The sequence below is a fragment of the Hippocampus zosterae genome, chromosome 8 (assembly GCF_025434085.1).
Source record: "Hippocampus zosterae strain Florida chromosome 8, ASM2543408v3, whole genome shotgun sequence".
Lineage (NCBI taxonomy): Eukaryota > Metazoa > Chordata > Actinopteri > Syngnathiformes > Syngnathidae > Hippocampus > Hippocampus zosterae.
Window position 1 is genome coordinate 6,591,125 of NC_067458.1, and position 22,799 is coordinate 6,613,923.

Below are 22,799 nucleotides of genomic sequence, written 5' to 3' on the forward strand. Positions count from 1 at the left end.
AAGAGAGGTGGGCGTGAATTGTGTATGTGAAAGAAAACGAAAGGGGGCGCGGGAGTAACTCTCCTGTCAGAAATCAACAGAGCATCCCGTTATTGTGATCACAATTATTAGTTCGGTGACCTTGTTGTATAGTTTGAAATGATCACGTGAGGTTTCCTATCCATCACCTGTCCTCCAACAGGAGCGGCATCGGCAGCAGTTCACACACACGTACACACTCGCACTTACACACGAGTTGCCTTATTATCCTAAAAGGTTCGGTCGGTCGCGCTAACCCGTGCATGTGTGCTTAAAACATTTCATTAGCAAACCGCGGCGGTATAAGAGCGGATTTATGAGCCTTCAAAAGATCACAGGAAGGACGCCTGTGCTGCATGTATAGGTTAGATCAGACACTTTTCACACTACACTGCAACTGAGCTTTTTTTTTTTTTATAGGAAAGGTGTATGCTACAATCGGCACCTGTCTGCACAACAGTTGCAATAAAGAGGAGCACGCGAATGTTGTTATCCCACAGGACATCATAAGAAAACGATCAAGATTCTTACACAGCATTTGCAATTGATATCGCCATAAAAAAAAATCTGCAAATGATAAACCAGAAAGTTAACAGCGGTATTTCCTTTAAATAAGTCTGCTCAAGAGTTGACTGCGAGTTCCCGCTAAATAGTTCGTATATTGACGGCCTCTGGGATCACACAGGTCGACCAAAGATTAACACCAGAGAGGTCTTATTGGAAGACACGGGTTTCTCTCCTCTGACCCAAGCGAGCATTACTAATGATAGAGCTTCATTCATTCATTAATCCCACATTTATACCCTGAAAGGAGGTCTCGTGAGACTTCGGCGTTAAATCAATTTTAAGGATCACGTTCAGAGAAAACAAAGGAAAAATAAAACCAGACAATCCTACATACAAACACAATTGTGGTTTTTTAAAATATATTCAATAACGTTGATACAAATAATAAAGAAAATAATACGACTAATATTATATCATGTTATTGTCGAGAAAAATATAACCGTTGAAAAACATTAGGAGGAACAATTTTAAAACGCGCGTTTTTTTCTGCATTTGATGGACCCACAAAATCCTTCAATACGCATCAATTAATCACATTGCATATAGGGTCAAACAAAACGGTCCCGTGCATTAAATTATAAATATTAGTCGCTTTAAAAGTTCGCATTAATAAATCCGTTTTTTTTTTTACTACGCGTTCTCACGCAGCTCACCTTCATGTGTCTGAATGATGTGTCTCTTTGCATTCTCCCGCTGGTGCATTTCCGACTTTTTTCAAATGTAAAAACATGCAATGATTGGAGTCGTTAACACCTTTTCAAACTCTTTGGAAATTCGTTATTCTCTCCATTCATTCATTGCTGCTGCTCAATATTCTTCCCACCCTCGGCTAATCCTGCGGGAATAAATAGACCTGAATTGACGTTTTGCATTTACGACCCGGCAGCAAAAAAAATAAATAAAAGGAAACATCAACTATATAAATATTACTAACAACCACAATAATAATAATAAAAATAAGAACAATAATCATCATCATAATACCACGACTCTCGTGAGGTTAACTGCTTCGGTTAACGGATGATGATGATGATAACAATAATAATGATGATGATAATAATAATAAATAATAATAATAATAATAATAATGCAGGCACATTTGACGATGCTAAGAATAAGAATCCAACCTTAACTCTGGTCGATTGCATTCTGCAGTTTTCGTCACGTTCGCGAAAGTTAATCGCAGAGTTTCACGCGCTCGTGTTAATTCGCGCCCGATCGTTCAATCACGCAGACCAATTTTCTCTCTCTCTCCCCCCTCCTCTTGCGTCTCCTCCACCCGCTTGCGCGCCGTGAAATGGTCTATGACGGGCGAACACAGAAATGAGCGGAAAGCAGCACTGCTGATGTCCCTTTGTTGACAAATCCATGAAACAACTCCAGTTTGCATGGTTTAACGGCGGGCTGCAGGGAGGAAGGGAGGGAGGCGGGGGGGGGGGATTAATGTCGTCACCGAACCACGTGGCCAGTCCCTCATCATATACTGGGCTTGGTGGAGGTGGAGGTTGGGGTGGTGGTGGTGGTGGGAGTAATCTATCAGAGTCCCTTTTAAAAGCTCCGACCTTTAAAAGCATGTGACATCTCGACTTTGTGCTCCAAGCGTGGCTCCATACAGGAGAATAAGTGAGCGAAGAGGGACGTGGACGCGGCAAGGCACAAGTCGCACCATCTCGACGCAACTTGTACACCAGACTGGAAGAAGTTTCTCTCCGCTTGCCTCTTGAATCTCATTCTTTGGAGAGACATCCGATCTCTTGACAGGGGCCAGCACAAAGTCAACAGACGCTTGGTGTGTGTGTGTGTGGGTGTGTGTGTGTGTGTGTGTGTCTGTGTGTGTGCGCGCGCGCTCCGCTCTGACCTAACCATCACACCACTGCTTGTTTTGGCTCGAATACATTTTTTCTTTTTTTTTTCTTTTTTTTCGTAAGAAGAGAACTGTAAGTAAGCCGTGAGATGACCCTGTCTGGAGGCAGCGAAAGAGCCAGCGACATGTCCGGCCAGACGGTGCTCACAGCCGAGGACGTGGACATCGACGTGGTGGGCGAGGGAGACGATGAGTGTATGGAGCGGGACAGCGAGTGCGACAGTCCCGGGGGAGGCGTCCTGCACGACCTCCGGGATGATGAGGACATTGAGGTGGACAAAGAGGAGATGAGGTCCGGCGGCGGGAGTCCCTGCTGCGAGAGCTCCGGAGAGGGAGAGACCGGCACCGGCACCGGCACCGGCAAGGGAGACGATCAGAGCACCGCGCCGGGAGGTCCACTCCAGAAGCCCAAAAGTAGCCTGGTGAAGCCGCCGTATTCCTACATCGCGCTCATCACTATGGCCATCCTGCAGAGCCCGCAGAAGAAGCTCACCCTCAGCGGCATCTGCGAGTTCATCAGCAACCGCTTCCCCTACTACCGAGAGAAGTTCCCGGCATGGCAAAACTCCATCCGACACAACTTGTCTCTCAACGACTGCTTCGTCAAGATTCCTCGGGAGCCCGGCAACCCTGGCAAGGGCAACTACTGGACCCTGGACCCAGCCTCGGAGGACATGTTTGACAACGGCAGCTTCCTCAGGAGAAGGAAAAGGTTCAAAAGAGTTCAACCGGACGTGCTCAGGGACCAGACTGCTCTAATGATGCAAAGTTTCGGCGCGTACGGGCTCGGTGGCCCCTATGGGAGGCACTACGGCATCCACCCGGCCGCGTATTCGCACCCTTTGCAATACCCGTACATCCCCCCCGTGGGGCCCATGCTGCCACCGGGCGTCCCTTTACTGCCGTCGGCCGAGTTGAACCGCAAAGCGTTCAACTCCCAACTCAGCCCGGGCCTGCAACTGCAGCTCAGCGGTCTGAGCACGGCGTCCATGATCAAGTCCGAACCGTCCAGCAGACCCTCGTTCAGCATAGAGAACATTATCGGGGTGCCCAGTTCGTCGTCGTCCACGGCGGGCTCAGCTCAGGCCTTCCTGCGGCCTCCGGTGACCGTTCAGTCGGCCCTGCTGAGCGCTCAGTCCCTCTCGCTGACCCGGACCACCGCCGCCATCGCCCCCATCCTCAGCGTACCTTCCCGTATTCTTTCCGGACACGTTTTACCGTCGGCCACGGTGGCCAAATGGCCCTCACAGTAACTTTTACCTTAACTACTACAAAACATATTTTTTCTATTGAGACACTCTTGCAGTGGACGTTTAGGCAGCACTGGACTTTGTGTAATATGTAAAGACTGTTCACACGCAGAGAAAAAAAATAGGAATTATTTCTGTACAGGTAATATTTGTAAATATTCTTTTTCTAAATGAATAATCAGAATTTCGGGGGCCTTTTTTGTTTGATTACCATTAGAGATCTGTGATCATTAGTTTACATTTTTTTGTACTGATGCAGGATGTAGACAATTATGACTTCCTTTTCGTATAGATACAAAAAGTTCTGAAATAGTCTGTTTATTATGAAAAAATAACCAGTATGTGTAGTTCAATTTAGCTATATTGTGGTGTACACTGGCTTTTATTGTAAATAAATCAGATAAATAATTCTTATACAACTGACCTATTTCCATGCCTAAGTTTCTGTATTCACTTAAGACATTTCTTGAATGAAAAAAGGGTACTGGCCTTAAATAATGTAATTACATTATGCAAAATTCTAAGGTGGAACATTTTAATTTGGGCGTTTGATATCAGCATTAATTTAAGGGGTTTTTTTCCGAGTCATAAACCTGAAATCGAATCAAAACCGCGTGCAGAAAAAATTGCTCTGCTTCTAAAATCTGTCGATTAATTAAAAAAACGTGTGTAAGAATAATAACAATTTATAAACGTATGTATATAGATCTGACGGATGAAAAACATGATGGGCAATATTATACAAACCTTCACAATTATGTATTCCCAAATTGCGGAACTCGCTAGATTGGCAATTTACATGCAGCCTAACACGCAACTAATCACAAATGCGGCACGGACGACATCGGTACAGTCATTATGTTGATGTATTTGAGATTTTAGAATAATCACGTAGAATGAGCACCGACTTTATTTTATTTGGACCGAGGGATTGGAGACCTTTTAATATTACATCACTGCTGGTGTCCTTTGACAAGATTCGGTGGCTCGACTTCCTCACAGATCACAGTTTCAACAGTTTCGCAGTTGTGTCTGGCTAATCCCTTTTACACAAACAGCAAATGGTGTGTGAGCGCGTGTGTGCGTGTGCGTGTGCGTGTGCGCGCGTGTGTGTGTGTGTGTCCGTGCGACGTTTACTCGCGCGTGCTTGCACTCTATATTTATCCGATGCCCATGGGAAAGAGAAAGGGAGCCTCTCGCTGCTTCAGTACACGGTCAGACACCGAAGAAGGTGACGATGATGCAAACCCTTCTCCAATAACCCGATGGCATTTTTAATATTACTAACGAAATAGAAAAAGGAACGATACGATGGGAATTATAATAACTGATATAAAACGAAAATACAAATATATATATAAGTAACACAAAATTAATTATCATTATTAGTTGTAGTATTTTAATCCGTCGGTCCATTTATAATTAGTTTGGAGGATAATTCGGGAAAATATTTCGGCGTCCAGTGACACAAAAATTTAATTACAATCTTTGGAAATTAAAAAAAAAAAAAGGATGAAAGCAGAATTTGTTGAAAATGCAACCGTGGTTAAGATAAGAAGTCCCGCAATGGAGAAATTCCCAATTCACAGCAGCAAAGTTATGAAAGGAAGAAGGAGAACAACAAAATATAGGAGCTGCTGGAAAGGCAGCCACTCTCGCGGCGCCATTTTGAAGAAAAAATAACAAAAATAACACAACACAACACATAGTTAACAAGGGTGGTCTGTCAGTGGTGTTTTCGTTGGCCGTCACATTCGTCATCTCTGGTGTGAAAGATCGAGAGCCGTCGTCGGGAGCAAATCCCGCGTCCGTGACTGCAGCATACACTATGCAGTATATTGTTGCATTTTCATTCATTTGCGATGTTTCCTTTGAAACGATGCTGAGGAAAAAAACACGCGCCTCCAGGATTTTACAAATACAGTCATGGTAACGCTTGCGAGCACGCACACGCACACGCACACACACACATTTTAACATTTATATAAATTTTAATCATAAAAATCTATTTTATCACAATATATTTTGCCAGAAGATAAATTGTTGACTGGCTAAATATGTACATTTGAAAAGCAACCTGGATACTTTATTTTGAGCTTTGCAGCACTTGCTTGTGCACAGGTGGAGAAAAGCGAAGTGTTATTCCCGCAGTGCTGAGTGGCCTTGTTCTTTTAACAAATGGCTCAATTAATTGAAAAGCATGGCAAGCAAATGGATGAAATTCAAGGTACAAACAAACTAATTTCCAATCATGTCTTGTTTTCAGCTACAGATGGGCAAGTTTAATATTGGCGGGACCACAATATCAATCAGTGATCCTGGGAACCACTTTCGAACCAGATGAATGACAAAAATGATATTTTAAATATGAATATATGTCCATACATGGAAAACCCACTCTTAATACAATTCATTTTTGAAAAAAATGTTTCAGTACATGTAAATAAGATCCATTATCCTAACCTAACAACAAAAGGTTTGAATCAAACAACAAAATAACAACAAACTGTAATTTAATAATAATAATAATAATAATACATTTTATTTGTGGGCGCCTTTCTAGAAACTCAAGGACACCTTACAACAAGCAGTTAAAATCACGAATACAATGTTAAATACATTTAAAAATGACATTGTGAAATTTATTTTTCATTGACTCTCTTATACAAAACAGCTCAACAAGAAAACAATGTTAAATGCAAGAAATCAATTCTTAAATAAATAAACTCACTCTAAAATGTAATATTGCTGCATATGTGCAGCATATCATTCTAAATCCACTCCAAAAAATATTAGGTCTACTCACATACTATAGGATAGTATACAAGTCAGTTGAGTTGAGTGTAAAGGCAACTCAGCCATGTCTGCAATCTAGTGGTGATTGGTGATATTACAACTTAAAACTACAGTCAACTATATTCACATATTCGCATATTCACAGTTCGGCATACTCTCATTTTCGTTCATGGATTAAAATAAAAACTCCATTACTATACCATATTTTTCAGATTTTGGATTTTCTTTTGTGGTTGTTCTGGGGTTAGCATACTCACCCCATTTTTTTTTTGTGGAAAGCATAAATTGAATGTTTATCAACATTTTTTGGGAAAGAATTTCTTGTGTTTGGAAAAAAAATAACCTCCAGAGTGTGGTCATCAGCGGACCGGCAGTTGCCCATGCCTGAGCTACACTGTAGGAGCCTCTGTGGATATCATAGTGCAGTACCTGTTGTACAAAGGAGAAAGTATAACTTTATGTAGATTATAAGGTTTTATGAACTAAGAATCCTATCCCGCATGACAGAACAGTATATAGTTCTGGAGTTTGACATGATGTGTTTGGAACAATAACATTCATTCATTCATTCATTTTCCGAGCCGCTTGATCCTCACTAGGGTCGCGGTGGGTGCTGGAGCCTATCCCAGCTGTCTTCGGGCAGTAGGCGGAGGACACCCTGAATCGGTTGCCAGCCAATCGCAGGGCACACAGAAACGAACAACCTTTCGCACTCACACTCCCACCTAGGGACAATTTAGAGTGTTCAATCTGCCTGCCACGCATGTTTTTGGAATGTGGGAGGAAACCGGAGCACCCGGAGAAAACCCACGCAGGCCCGGGGAGAACATGCAAACTCCACACAGGGAGGCCGGAGCTGGAATCGAACCCGGTACCTCTGCACTGTGAAGCCGACGTGCTAACCACTGGACTACCGGGCCGCCGGAACAATAACAGTGAATGACAAAACAAATAAAAACAGGTTACACATTCAATAGCAAACAAATGGAGCCAAGCCTTTTTCCTTTGGCGAAAGGCAGGGTACACCCCAGACTGCCCATCACAGGGCACATATTATACCAGAGAAAAATTAGAGTTTTTAATTCAGATAACATGATTCTTGAATATGGGAACCCCAAAGTCAGCACGGGAGCCTCTTAGCTGTGAGGTGGATGTGATAACGGCTGCTACACTGTGCTGCTTGCAAACCCAATTCAATGGAAATATCTTAACTTTGTGTTAGAGATGTTAGTCTGAGTGTGTGGGATGTGTAAGTAGTTATCCCGTGAAACGATCACTAAATATGATAAATACATTTGGTTGAAATTTCTGACAGCAGAAAAAGACAAACAAAAAGATACCATGACCTGATTTGTTTTAGCGACCTGAATAACCTTGATCCCATTCAAAATCGAAAAGGTTCTAGTTCTGTACACTGATTTGCACTCCACAATCAGAATAACTAATTTGGATGTTTCAGTGATTGTGAGAATGAATGGTTGTTATTTGTCTTCATCACTCAGTCTTGGGATCGAATGGTATTCCACCCAGGCTTTAAACTCGATTCACTATACGGGGATAGACTCCAGCATTCCCTGGTTTGAGCATGAAAAGTGCTCTGCAAAATGAATTGATGGTAGTAAAGAGACAACGAACAAGGACTAATATGACTTTTACCCTATAATCAACATCTGGGCTTTTTTTTCTTGGTCTCAGATAACATTTTAACTCAGTACACTCAATACACAGACCACACTGACCTCATGAGTAAATGTACAGTGTACCCTTCAATCTGAGCCATTTTGATCGGCTTATGTGGGACATAAAAAAAAAGAACAATACAACTAAAAACCCATTGCCTCGAGATTTGACATGAAATCAAAACAAACTGCTCGCATGGCGGACCACATAGTGGTTCATGCATGGTTTTGCCAGGACAGTTAAGGAGTCAGAAGTGATGTATCAATCTGATGCAAAAACAAATATTGTATCAGTCAGACCTTTTAATTCAACATACTGTTAACTTTTAATGCATTAGTAAAGTTTGTTATGTTTTGTCACTTTGTAAAAAAAACAAATCAAAAATGAAAATTAAATGACCTGAAAGTATATCTGAAATAGGAACTTGGATTGCATGTCATCAAATGAATATTTTTTCCCCCAACGTTGTTGAATAAAAAAGGTCTTTTCTTCCTCGCCACACTGCCATTGGAAGAATCGTCCTCAATAACTAGGTCATCTTCCACACCACAAGCAAATAGCCTTCTCCAGGGAGGAGGCCACAGACAATAAATGTAGGTACAGCAGTTACTGAATATTTAAAAAGGCATCAAGGTGAAGCAATAAATGACAAAGTAAAGCTGATGTGGCCAAGCATTAATAACTAATGGCTATCGGTGAGTTATTGGCTGCTCACTTTGTAATGAAAGTGTCATTGCAAATCAGCAGTTGTCCAAGGTTATTATTATTTATACATAATTGATGCCAGAACCACAAGGAACATGTCTACCTAACACATTGGGAACAAAGACGTTGGTGTCAACAGAGGAAAAGGTCACAGAGCCTGTGGGCTGAGATTTACACTGTGAGGAGAAGGTAAAATGGAGGGCTGAATAATTCTACATCTGTATACAGACCTGCAAAAGCTAGACATAGCGAGTTGACCAGATTCTTGCATTGTTCATTTGAAATACTTTGCCAGGCCTTTACTGTAGCCTCTTTCAGTTCTTGATTCATTCTGAGGTGGGGTTCTCTTTTCAGTCTTCTCTTTAGGACGTGAAAAGCTTTTGCCCAGTCTAAGACCTTTGTGGTTCACCACTGTGCTGCTTTACAAAATCCAATCTGGCAATTTTGATTCTGTTTGCTGATGAGTTATTCGCATCTTGTGGTATGGCCTCTACACTGTATTTCTTTTCTCAAAGTCTTTTTCAAACAGTAGGTAGATTGTGAGAGCTTCACTACTCCCTGTGGAGGTTGGCAGTGATGTCATTGACTGGTGTCTGTTAACATCCTTTGCTGACAGATTTGATGTCTGTTGCTGAGTACACCGGTAGTCCATCCATCCATTTTCCGATCCGCTTATCCTCACAAGGGTCGCGGGTCGCGAGGGGTGCTGGAGCCTATCCCAGCCATTTTCGGGCAGTAGGCGGGGGACACCCTGAACTAGTTGCAAGCCAGTCGCAGTGCACACAGAGACAATCAACCATCTTCACTCACACTCACACCTGGGGACAATTTAGAGTGTTCAATCAGCTTGCCATGCATGTTTTTTGGAATGTGGGAGGAAACCGTAGTACCTGGAGAAAACTCACGCAGGCCCAGGGAGAATATGCAAACTCCACATAGGGAGGCCGGAGCTGGAATTGAATCCGGTACCTCTGCACTGTGAGGTCAACATGCTAACCACTGGATCACCAGGCCACCCTACACCGGTAGCTTCTTTCTTTTTCAGGACATTCCAAATTGTTGCATTGGCTATGCGCAATCTTTGTGCAATAGCTCTGATCAATTTGGCTTGCTCGGAAATAGCAACAGTGCTATTGTGGCGATCTCAGAGTATTCAGCCATAACTCTAATCCAGTTGTCTCGAACGTACTTTTTAGGCAGCCGTCATTTGCGATCTCCAGCAGTTTTTAAACTCATTTTGCGACCTCCAACGTTTTGTTTTTAGCGTAATCGGTCATGTGACGCAGAAGCGTGGTTTGGCGTGAGTCAAGCGTGACACAGACGGATGTAATGGAGGATCCGCTAATTTAATAAAACATCTTTCGAATTCTGAACTAAAGAAAACGGAATTAAGGCAAGTTCTTTCTGTGCGGCCTGGTACCAAATGCCCTGCGGACCGGCGGTTGGGGACCCCTGCTTTAGCACATTGAGATGTAAATAGCATGAATAAAAGTTGGAGTCTTGGAACTTTTGTCTCATACTCATCTTTTGATCTAAATGTCTTCCGTATCCAACAAAATCAAAGGGATTAACCTTGACCAATATTTTTGTAGGGGAGAGTACAACCTATTAAAAATTATCACATTTATAAGGCTTCCAATACAAATACATTAATGAGCCATGTGTGCACGATTGAGCATTAATGTCAGTTTCATGGAGCGGAAGATAAAGGTGACAACAGGCAGGGCTGGATGGACGCATGAAATCGGCCCTGGCATTTTGAGCATGGACACGTGCGACATGGAATCGTATGCACATTGGCACCTACGCACAAGCACATCCTGCAGTGTCAAAAGTATTCACGGTTATTACTCAAATAGAAGTATAGATATTGGTATTTAAAAATACTTAAGTAGAAGTATGACCTCTAGCTTTTTTACTGAAGTATAAAAGTAACGGTTTCAAACTATTTCAAGTATAAAAGTAAAAGTAATGCAGGGAGGAAAAAAAAGATGCATAGAAGAGGAAGTAAAGTCAAACATTTTCTTTTCAATATGTTGCCACGATAGTCTAAACACGGTTTTCTGATTAATGTCGCGTTCATGGGATAATTGATCAGATGCATCCATCCCAAAGTTTTTGACTTGACTTCAACAACAAACACTTGCTCTGCATTTTTTCCCTCTCCCTCGCTTGTGGTTTGCTTTCTGAACTCCGACTGAAATTTCCCCAGTGTGGGACAAATAATGGACATCTTATCTTATCTCATCAGGGCATATTGTGCACACAAATAGTTATGCACAAAACATCCAAAATGGGCAAGTGTGTGCACTAGAAAAGGCCTAAATACCATATCGGCCCGAATATAAGATGGCTCTGATTATAAGACAACCCCCTCTTTTTCAAGATTCAAGTTTGAAAAAAGACTTTTTGAACACCAAATTAATTTTTATACAGAAAATAATTACAGTACATCTGAAACAAAGAATTATAACAATAGATTTGAGAGAAAAAGCCTGTTATTTTGCCTCATTCAAATCTTAATATCTCAACATTTGAATATGTAAACTAAAGTGCAATCACATTCGTAAATGAATGGCTTATGGTTTTCGAAATGTAAATTACATCATAACCTCTCAGCTGCCGGTTACCTGGCCGATCTTCGAGACACTTTTGTCCAGATTGTTGCTAGGTTTCTCCATTTTCTGTTATCTCTTCTATTATTTTCTTCTCTTTTCTTTCTTACCGCTATTTTTTTTCCTTCTTCGTGCAACCGCTATTTTTATTTTTATTCTTCATGACAGGGGTTCGCTTTGGCCTGGGGAGTCAAGTTCAGCATTTGCTTCAATGATATCTGGCGCTATTCACACTTTTTCAGTCTTATTTCAATGCAAAAACACCGTCTTATATTCGGGCCAATACGGTACCACTCATAATTCACGAACAATCTGGCACCCGCTTGCAGATCAGCAAAGGTCTTACACACAAGTGGTTATTTCTGATCAGCTGCAGGTGAGGGAGCACCCTCCGGCCCAGCCTGATAATTAGAGGAAACAAGCAAAGTCCCCGGAAGTGGACCACCAAAATAAATGAGGAAGTCAGAATACAAACACAAGAGTAGGATCTGTGACAGCCCATCACAGTTGTATTATAAAGTGTACTCATTTTCGCTTCATATATGCCCCTACAAGGTGTGCACATTAGTAGGCCTTTGAGGCAAATACATTCAAGTGACATGTGTTTCATGAAACGCAAGATATGATGACTACAGGTAATTCAGTCATGTAATTGTGCTAAAAGTCCAACTTCAATGGTGTGTCATCACCAACCTTTATTGGTTAGGTAAGTGTGCATTCAAACTGGGTCACAGATGTAAGATGACAAAACTGTCCCAAAGTAATTAGTGTTACGTACAAATGTTGGATATAGCAATAATATAATATCTATTCTTTCAGATTGGTCTGAAGCTGAATTTTAAATGTTACACAGAGATCATCAAATAAGCTTGCAACATTGAATCACAGCCTATGGCTTGCCAGCAAATCTTGGCATGTCTTTCTAAGTACCTAGTTATAGTAAAGATAGCATATGTACTGCAGTATTAGCTAGTGATAGTACCTCATTAGGTATTACATGTAGCAATACATTAAACTCATAACATTTGAATGAAGTCTAATTAAGTCTCTTTCTCAAGTTGGACAGTTAGTTTTTGATTGATAGTCACTAGTAGCTTTTAGGTTCGGTCTACAAAGATTGGAGCGCATTCGAAATTATTTTAGAAAAACTCCAGGTACGACTAGGGATGCGTCACAGTTTTGTTTTGTTTTGTTTGTTTATTGTTGGCTGGGTTTACTGGCTACAAACCTCACTGCTGCAACTTGACTCTTCGTTGGAACAAGAACAGTCGGGCATGTCTTACTGGTAAAGCTATAAGTCTGCACAAATTTGACTTACTTCTCTTGAGATCCAACATCCATTTTCCAATACGCTTATCCTCACAAGGGGCGCCGGTCTGCTGGAGCCTATTGTAGCTGTATTTGGGCAGAAAGTGAGGTACACCCTGAACTAGTTGTCAGCCAATTGCAGGGCACACAGATGAACAACCATTCATGCTCACAATTACACCCCAGAACAACTAAGAGTTTTCCATTATGCCATGCACGTTTTTGGAATGGGGGGGGGGGGGGGGGGACCAGAGTTCCCAGAGAAAACCCACGCAGGCATGGGGAGAACATGCAAACTCTACAGCCGAAATCGAACCCTGCCCGTCAGTATTGTGAGGCGGATGTGCTAAATAATCGATAACCTTGCCGGCACTGAGATGCAACAGTAATTTTCTGTCACGGTTCAAACGAACCGAATAATGTTTTTGGATCCCAGAATAGTCGACGCCAGACAAAACTCCGTAACAAAAACGCACCGACAAAGTAGGAACAGAAAGCACTGCCAATAAGGACAAGGGAAAGACAAACAAAGCAATAACTAAAAATCTAAATGCACTTGCAAAAAGGCAAGGAAGAAATGAACCCGAGACTATCAAACAAAATGCAAAGAATCCAATTTACGAACGCAAGAACAAATAACGAAAACTTTACTTCCAAAAACATAGCACCCGGAGAACAAGAGCAAACATGAGAGCGAGAGGTCATGAAAATGATCACTTGCGCAACGGCAGTAGCAGGGTCAAACAATACTCCACAACCATCAGAAAGTTTGTGGGCCCTTAAAGACGTGGTTCCCAAATGACAGGATTGGCAGTAGGTGGGCACACAGCAAGTTCGCTCCAATCTGCAACCTGCTGGTTAACCCAAGAACAGGAACATGGCATTTTCAATACAGATATAAAAATTATAACAGATCATAACAACTTGCCCACCTTTCTGCCCTCCAAATCGATTCCACAAGGTCTACTACACGCTGCCATTCTCCAAAATTTAAATCAATTCTGTCTTGTATTTATTAAACAAAATAATTGGTTCTGTCAGTATATGATAGAAAAAAATATCTGTCATGCACCACCAATACAGTACTGTACCTGCAATTCTTTTAAGAGCCAATTGAAAATCCGATATTCTTAGGGAACCTGAATGTCTCATACCGTCTGGACGAGAGCGTCGGCAACCATGGACCAATAAAACAATGTGTAAATGGTGACGTTTACAGGAAATGCTTGTAGACTGCAAACAGACACATTTAATAGAGTCTTGTCAGTTTTGAATGAGACAACAACTAACCTTAACTCTTAAGAGTAATGCCGACTTGGTGTTTCATTTCAATATGTGTTTTACTAGGCGTTGTTGTGAGATGGGGAGTGTCCTTAAATTCTTACTCCGGTAGGAAGCTCCTTATATATTTGTAGCACTACTCATTGCCATCGATAATTTTGCCAATCACAAAATCAACATGCTCGGACGTTCATAAAGTAGTGAAATTATGTTTTACCTGTCTGTTTCCCCCATTCTCAAAACTTCAATGTTTGTCTCCAGGGGCAGGAAAAGCGCCAATGTTTGGCGACTATGAAGCACAGAGGCACTGGCAAGAAATAACCTACAATCTTCCAGTGCATGAATGGTCAGTATTAAACCCTTTGCTGACACATACCAACTGAGCATTGCTGTATGCTTGGAAAGAGATACAGTACCTTATAGCTTACGTCACGTCGACTTATGTTTTACATGTCTTAGTGTTCATGCTGTGTCATGCTCACAGCATCACCATCAGCACACTTTGTGATAGCGGAAGACACTTTTGCAGATAATCCCAGTAACAGTTACGGACCGAAGCTCCAATCTTTGCCGTGCATATTCAATGTTTTAATGTTAATATCATGTGAGGGTTATCACCTCAGCTAACGTAATAGGAGTTTTGCCCGGTATTTACAAAACAGTTACTAATGGATATTCTTTCCTTGCCCTCCTTTAGGTACTTCAATACCACAGACAATGACTTGAATTACTGGGGTCTTGACTATCCTCCTCTGACTGCCTATCACAGCCTGATCTGTGCTCATATGTAAGTAATCACACTTTGTGATGACAGCCTCACTGAAAATGTCAGAGACTTGAGTAACCGTTTTGAATTCACCATTTCACCAAGTTTTAGTTGATTTGACGTTCCCCTGTCTGCGTATTCAACAACAGTTAAATAACTGTTGCAGTCTAAAGTAAAGATTGCACGATTGTCTGTGTCCTATGTGTTGTGTTGTGTTATTTTTGTTATTTTTACTTCAAAATGGCGCCGCGAGAAGCTCTTATATTTTGTTGTTCTACTTCTTCCTTTTATTACTTTCCTGCTGTAAATTGGGAATTTTTCCATTGCGAGACTAATAAAGGTTTTCTTAATTCTTAATGTCCATGTTGCAGTGCCAAGATCATAAACCCTGAATGGGTGCAGCTTCACAAATCCAGAGGTTATGAAAGTACAACACACAAGTTATTTATGAGAACAACAGGTATGATTATTGGGGAAAAAAAACACAAAAGCACTTTGTACACTGCAAAAGTTGTAATGATAGATAATAACATTTATGAATATACTTCCTTCAAGGGATGCAGGGATGCTTGAATTGAAAGTTCTGGTATGTTTTGTTTCTGTATCTGTTGCAGTGCTTGTTGCAGATGTACTCATATACATCCCTGCCGTTGTATTATATTGTTTATGGCTGAATGGTGGCACTATTAAAAGAAAGGTGAGTCATGATTGTCCAGTGGCATTGAGCATTCGCTTATTCAGCTAACGCAGTTACAATCATCATAGTAATTCCTGTCTTCTTCATACATTAGCTCATCACATAATCTCGCTGTCCTGAGAAAAATACACGTCCGTTTTTGTTTTCAAAATTTTTTATGTGAGTAGGGTGTCCGCATTCCCGACATCGCATGAACACAAAAATATTTTAAAACAACCAAAGCGGTATATGTGTTTTTCACAGCACAGTAATGATAATATGGTTATCTCTGTGCATACAATAAATAAAGAGCACAATGTGAGTTGAATATACCCTTTAGGGATTTGAGGTACAATTAAAACCTTTTTTCTCTCCAGATTTGCACTCTGCTCTGCTTTCTGATATATCCAGGGCTTCTTCTTATTGACTATGGACATTTCCAGTATCCTTTTTCTGAGTACTGTTACTTAGGTCTACACAGTATACTGAAAAAAAATATTGTTATTGCAATAATTGCCCATGCAGTATGCATATCGCAAAGACTTGCAATAAATTTCATATGGAATTGTATGCTTTCATGTCAATTTGACCAGCAACAATGAAACCTTAAATGTGTCACCCAATAGGTGAACAGTATCTTGCGGCATTACAATTAATTAGTGAAGACTACATTGAGCTTCTTTATTTTGCTGCATGAAAGTAATACATTTCTTTCATGATAAAATTTGTCGTGATAATAAAATGTTTCTTTCGGTACATGTTAAATATCGCAATTATAGTAATATCATTATATTCAAACCGATATCGCACATTGCATGTTTTTCCTAATGTCGTGCGGCCGAGGTGTTTGACCAAATGACCATACTATACAGAATTCATCTCTCAACTACATTAAATTTCCAAGTGTCTCCCTGTTGCAACACACCTGATTCAAATGAAGAGATCATCAGCAAGCTCTGCGAAAGCCTGACATTGAACCTGTTCATTTGAATCAGGTGTGTTACAACAGGGAGACTTGGAAAACATGCAGGACGGCGGCCCTCCAGGACCTGAGTTTTACACCTATGTTTTACGGTGTCTGGTAGACCACAGCGTTGATTTGTCTGGAGAAGTATAAACCATGGTTTTTCGATATGCCACAAACAAGGCGGGGAAAAGGAAGTACACGTTACACATGCACATGTTTTATTTCCGTATTATTCGTATTGCACGGCCGCAGAAACTGCCGTGTGAACGCAAGTGGGGCTGCACCGGGGTTATCACGCTTCTCGCTTTTAGTAAGCGTCTTTTTACGTGTGAATGCTCCACAAAATTTACACCGGTGTAAGATACATAGCAACTAAATACGTCGGTGCAGCACCGATGCAAATGTGTGCTGTGTGAACACCCATATTGAGAGGAACCCACCACCACCACCACCACCCCTTCGATCAGTTGTGTTCTGTTATTGTACTTCTGTGGTTGTCATGGATATGTCTATAACAGGGGTGTCAAATTCATTTTTGTCACGGGCTACATTGTTGTCACAGTTTCCCTCGAAGGGCCATTGTGATTGTGAAACCGTAGAAATGTTGAATCACTTCCTCCTATTATTCCATGAAAAATACACACTTATTAGATTTTGAAATCAAAAGTCAAGGAGAGTAGTTCGTTCCCCTGTTGTTTAAGTTTCTGAAATAATGCTTGTAATAGCTAACAATAGCGATTTATTACATATGACAACTCAAAATGTTGGTACGGACTTTAGCAAGCGTCATGGAAGTTGACTTGGTTGATTTGCTTTCGCGGACCACATACAATTATGCGGTGGGCAAAATCTGGCCCCCGGGCCTTGAGTTTGACACCTGTGGTCTATCGCGAACATCGTATTCAAGTGTAAGTGTGTCCATACGTGCAATCGTCAACAGTGAACCGTAGACCGCAGTTCAATGATCAACTTTGTGGTCGTGTCATCGGACTTGGGGCAGCATCTCTTGAACACTCGGGTGAAGAGGGAGACAGAACTGATCACCACCTAATCCTTAAAAATATCTCTTTATGTGGCCTGGTATCGAATGACACCGAAACCGGTGGTTGAAGACCCATGCCCTGTAGGACATTCTCATTAAAATGTACCTGTAATTGTAATGAGAACTTATGATATACAGCATTTCAAAGTAGGAAAAGCTTTGTCTGCAGCAGATTTAGGATGCTCCGCTACTTGTGGCACATTCTGTGTTCCTGGAGCAGACCTGGAGAATAAAAATTGAATTGACAAAATAAATGTTTTCATCTGGTTACCGCATTTGGAAATTGATTGTTAACATCCTCACATCTTGGCATGATGTGAAAACACTGTTGTGTTGTGTAAGATTGATCTTAACAGTACAAGGTACAATGCAGTGAGCCTTGGCTTTGCCATGTGGGCTGTTCTGGCTCTGGGACTGAGCTGGGATGCACTGGGCTCAGTGGCCTTCTCCCTGGCCCTCAACTACAAACAGATGGAGCTGTACCACGCTCTGCCCTTCTTCTGCTACCTCCTGGGAAAGTGTGTCAAAATGGGCCTGTTGGGGCGAGGGTGAGTGTACCAAGTGTTCTGACAGATGAGTATGTAACTTTGCTTTGCATTGTCCTTGGTGCGCGTCATCACCCAACCAACAAAGACCTCAGTTTAGTCAATTCTAATTTTGCCATCATATTGTTTTGACCTTCTGTCACTTGGAAAGAAGGCACAGGTCACTGGAGCGTCACAGAATGACTGAGGTAATCAGCTAGGATGCAGTTACTTGTGTCTATTTATCTAGTAACAATGTTCCAAGGACATTTAAAGCAAATGGAGAGCTGGATTAGAAGGGTTGGTGGGAAGATATGTCCAGATGACACTCAAGCTATGTCCAAACTCTTCAGCTATGCCCCGTGTGTGTAGCAGCTTTCCACAGCTACAGCTGACAAGATCACTGCAGAGTCTGACCTATACTGGAGACTCTCAGCTGATGCAGGGCTTTCACTGCATTCCAAAATACGCCTTAACTGGGGACATGCCAAATAAATATTTGGATTTTGAGAAATCATTGCTCATGGACATTCATATTTCATTGCTTGACAAAGCCTGTCTTTTGATGCATTTAAAGTGTTGTTTTTTTTATGTGTGATCCTTTTAATGTAGGTTGTTGATGTTACTGAAAGTCGCAGCTGCAGTGTTGGTGACTTTTGCCCTCTGCTGGTTGCCCTTCCTGTCTGACCCCGCTCAGACCTTGCAGGTGCTCAGGAGAATCTTTCCAGTGGCTCGAGGCCTGTTTGAGGTACATGGGTTGAATTAAAAGCGAGAAGAAAAATGTGAGCTTCATTTAGAAAAAAACATTTCTACACTTGTAAAGGAATTGTGGCTTGCACCTCAAAACATGTTATTCAAAGAAATAATTGGGAGATGATAAATGAGCGAGAGAAAAAAATTGGTTCCGTGATTCGTCATGATCGGACATTTTCCTGAGAATGACATTTCATTCCCAAGTAATTTAAGTCCTTATTTCATGGATTTAGTGACAAACACGCAGCAAGATGTGTCCTTTTCATTAAGGTCAAGCAAAACCTCCTCGCGCCTTTCAAGCGGTTCCATCCTCAAAGCATGGCAAACATTGTTAAGTCCTTCAGTGCCAATCAGAAAGAGATCAGAGGAATCAAATCTTGGGAAGGTCACACCGTGTCTGGGAAACTTAAGGGAATGAAAAGTGAAGAAAAATGATTGATTCAGACTCCGCAGTCTTATTGTTTACTGCATGGCAGCATTGCAGCACTACTCAAAGCTGGGCTGGTTCTCCGGCTCAGATTCTGTATTAATTACCATTGTTCGTCACCGTCCATTTGTATGTGCCGGTCTTGAAAGCGGAAACTTTGCAGCGTCTTTAAAAAGGTCGAAATGAATGACATATATTATCTATGTGACTGGATTTGATCAATCCAGCCACGAGGTACCAGTCGGCTGGGGCAAATTGTCTTGAACTAATTGTGAGCACAAGCATACACTTCGAGTAAAGAAACGGGATGAGGGGAGGAGGGGTATCGGGGGAGGGGAGGGGCAGTGACTGGTGCTCGTGGCGACTCCTGGTTTGGAGCAGTTGTAAGTTTACCCACTGAACTACATTCTTTCATCTCAGGTTGCCCTCTGCTCACAAAAATGGCACCAAATGCTTTTCCCTGTCTAACATAGCTTATAGGCGACAGAGCCGTAACCACTCTCGCCCCATTTGAAATTATCCCCAACGGCCACCCCTCCGTTCATGTGTTGCCTTACGTGGCATTCAAGAACATTTCCCATCGTAGTTATTTGGAGTGGGACGACGAGGAAAATCGAGAGGGCTGCAGTTGAGCCAGTATAACATTGGAAAGCCCAAATGCTGACAGGGCTAACACGAGGGTCCGCACAGCTGTGCCGTGAGCAGCTGTAGCATGGAAGAGAGACAGAAATAGGCCAGAAAGAGGATTTCTCGTCGTGTGGCCCGAGACCAAAGAAGTGATGAAGCTGCTCTTGTCATGTGGTCTCTGTGTTGTCGTGTGACATTAGAGTGCACAGTGGCAGCTAAGTTAGTTTAATAATACTTGTTCTCAAAGCACTGTAAGTCTGATCTGAACCAGACACAACTATCTCCCCCGTGACCCAAAAGTGACTATTTGCGCAACTTTAAAAGGAGCTTGTCGGGTTATTCACAAAAAAAGACATACGAATGAGGTCAAACTTATTGTCAAAGATTTTCTTGGTTAATTCAAGAGAAAAGGAATTTACAGATTATTTTTCTTGCTTTTGCTGTCCTCTGTTTACAAGTCTGTATATATTTCCAGTACTTTTGTAAATGATTGCTCCTTTCCTTTACAAATTGGGACTTTTTGTCAGAAAAATGATGAAAAATGGACCGCATCATACACCAATGAAAGCATAGACAGTCTAATTTTTCACACCCCGGCTTTCATAAATCTGATGATTCAAATATTTATTCCTGCAAAAGATGACCACTTTCATGAGCACAGTCAGTCTTCAGTTAGGTTGTGTCCTGCGATTGGTCTCGATGTGGCTGTTAGCAGAAACTACTTATACTTTGACCATTGACCTGGTATCTCCGAGTTTACAAATAAGTCCCGCGCTGACAGGGGGGCTACTTGTAACACCTTAGAGCTGTCCGGTGGAACTGTCCCTCAGGAATGCATCAACCAAATCTATTGCACTTCCAGAGGGAAATTACTCCATTTATTTTGCTATGCCTATAAAATGGAATTCAGAGTTATGTTCGACATGTGTCAAAACAGTCTAGCACTATAAAAAGCACACAATAATAAATAGTTATGGTGTGCTCAAATGCACTTGTCAAGTGTTTAGTGTCTGTTGTGTATGACGACGATGAGTTTGAATGTCATCACTTCGCATTTAACCAAGTGTGCATGTGGACAGGATAAGGTGGCCAACACATGGTGCAGCTTGAACATCCTAATAAAGATCAGATCCATTCTGTCCACTGACTTCCAACTCTACCTCAGGTAATATCATCTGATTAAAAAGCTTCACATTTGCTGCTTTTTTTTCTCTCTCTTCTGTAATTTTTTCTAGGTTTGTGTGTGTGTGTGTGTTTTGTTTGGCTCTCCTCCATCCTGTTTCATGTTGTGGTATCTTTCATTTTAAACCAGTGAGAAAAAAAGCCTGCCCAAGGGTGTGACTACTGTGTTCTAGTGAAGTAGATACATCTTGTGAGGACCTTCTAAACATGAAGTCAGCTGTTTTTAGAAATGTGATGACAACAAGAGCTTTGGTTTCTCTTGGTGCTGTTGAGGCCGGTGTTGTTTGTGTAGAGCAAAAAAACAAAAGGGCAACAGAACTTTTTTTTCTCTAAATAAAGCAGATCTCAGAAGCATTTTGAATTTCTATTTTGAACTAAAGCTGAGATCCTGTAAATCAGTGGGAGGAAGCAGTTGATATAACAGTTGTGCCGTGGACGACTGTGCTTAAATAACCTATCACTCTAAATATAGGAGTCCTATGTTCGCTGCATGAGCATGTTTTTGCCAGGCTGCTAAGTCACGGGATCAAGTTGGACCTCTTTGACTGTGGCGAATTTCAAACAAATGAAAAACACTTGTCCTTTGGCACTGGTTGTTTGCTAAATGCTTCTGCGTTGGTGTGCCGTGGACATGGACCGAATATGCTGTGAAACAGTATCTGTCCTTCTGGACTGTAAAATGCCACCCTTCCACATAAGACATGCATACTTTTAGACAGTGAAGGAAGTGAATGACTTGAGTTCCGCCATGTCTGCTTTGCAGCCTTGTTGTTTTACACAGCTCTCCATCTGGCACACAATTCGTTGTTGCAAATACAATGTTGGTCTGACGCCTTAAACCTGCTGACTGACCTCTCAACACATACTAACACCTAATCCCTCTCCTCTGCTGCTTCCCCCCTCAGAAGGTGACAATTGAAGGGTTAAACTAATGGTCCCCTGAGAGGGGGAGGGCAGTGTTTAGTTGTTCTACATAACAAGAACCTCCAAGATAGGAAAACGAGAGGATCCACTTGTGTGATGACAGTTCTTTGAATGTTTGGATTTGACACGGTCAAATCTGGTTAAAGGGCTTCTTATGTGGAATTTGCATGTTCTCCCTGCGCGTGTATGGGCTTTCTCTCGAGGCACTCAAGCTTTCTCCCACATTCCAAAAATCAATGTTTGGTTAATCAAAGACTCAATTGTCCATGGGTGAGAATGTGAGCGTGTATGGTTGTTTGTATCTGCATTATATGTCCTATGATCAACTGACGACCAGTCAAGAACACAACCTGCCTTTCACCCAAAGTCGGCTGGAATTGGCTTCCTCTCACCCACGATTGCTAATACGGACAAGCAGTATAGAAATGGACTATTTCTCTAATTGCCCTGTTGACATGAAGGCATGTCAAGAAAACAGAACGTTCTACCTAATGTCAAATGGAGTTCTGTCTCCGTCTGATTGTGTTAGCACAGGGGTGCCCAAACTTTTTCGATCGAAGATCTACTATTCAATCAACTAACCTCCCGGGATCTACCCTTACTGCACACACACACACACACACACACACACACACACACACACACACACACACACACACACACACACACACACACACACACACACACATGCGCACGCCATGATGAGAAACAGCCTGAAACGGAGGCATGCGACGCACTTTTGGAACCTGTTAACTATCGTAGCTCACACATACCGTTTTAAAGTGCTTCCCTGGGCCCTCCTAGATTCCAATTCTCTTTGCTCGTGC

The 22,799-nt window shown here is 41.8% G+C and overlaps 2 protein-coding genes across 4 annotated transcripts in view; both read left to right on the forward strand.

Moving 5' to 3' along the window:
* The first annotated feature begins 2,118 nt into the window (after positions 1 to 2,118).
* foxd3 (forkhead box D3) lies at positions 2,119 to 4,122 on the forward strand. The gene has a single exon (XM_052073467.1). It carries the CDS (start codon positions 2,539 to 2,541, stop codon positions 3,700 to 3,702), a length of 1,164 nt encoding a protein of 387 aa, XP_051929427.1. The 5' UTR covers positions 2,119 to 2,538; the 3' UTR covers positions 3,703 to 4,122.
* A 9,879-nt stretch (positions 4,123 to 14,001) lies between these two features.
* alg6 (ALG6 alpha-1,3-glucosyltransferase) overlaps positions 14,002 to 22,799 on the forward strand; it is a 273,870-nt gene continuing 265,072 nt past the window's right edge. For all 3 annotated transcript variants that reach the window (XR_007963631.1, XM_052073440.1, XM_052073439.1), the window contains exons 1-9: positions 14,002 to 14,192; positions 14,346 to 14,430; positions 14,782 to 14,871; positions 15,222 to 15,310; positions 15,465 to 15,547; positions 15,904 to 15,968; positions 17,898 to 18,083; positions 18,672 to 18,807; positions 20,946 to 21,031. Coding sequence is in view for 2 of the 3 variants with exons in the window: in XM_052073440.1 (XP_051929400.1) it covers positions 14,111 to 14,192; positions 14,346 to 14,430; positions 14,782 to 14,871; positions 15,222 to 15,310; positions 15,465 to 15,547; positions 15,904 to 15,968; positions 17,898 to 18,083; positions 18,672 to 18,807; positions 20,946 to 21,031 (902 nt within the window). In the remaining variant the exon portion in view is untranslated. The remainder of the gene's footprint in view (positions 14,193 to 14,345; positions 14,431 to 14,781; positions 14,872 to 15,221; positions 15,311 to 15,464; positions 15,548 to 15,903; positions 15,969 to 17,897; positions 18,084 to 18,671; positions 18,808 to 20,945; positions 21,032 to 22,799) is intronic.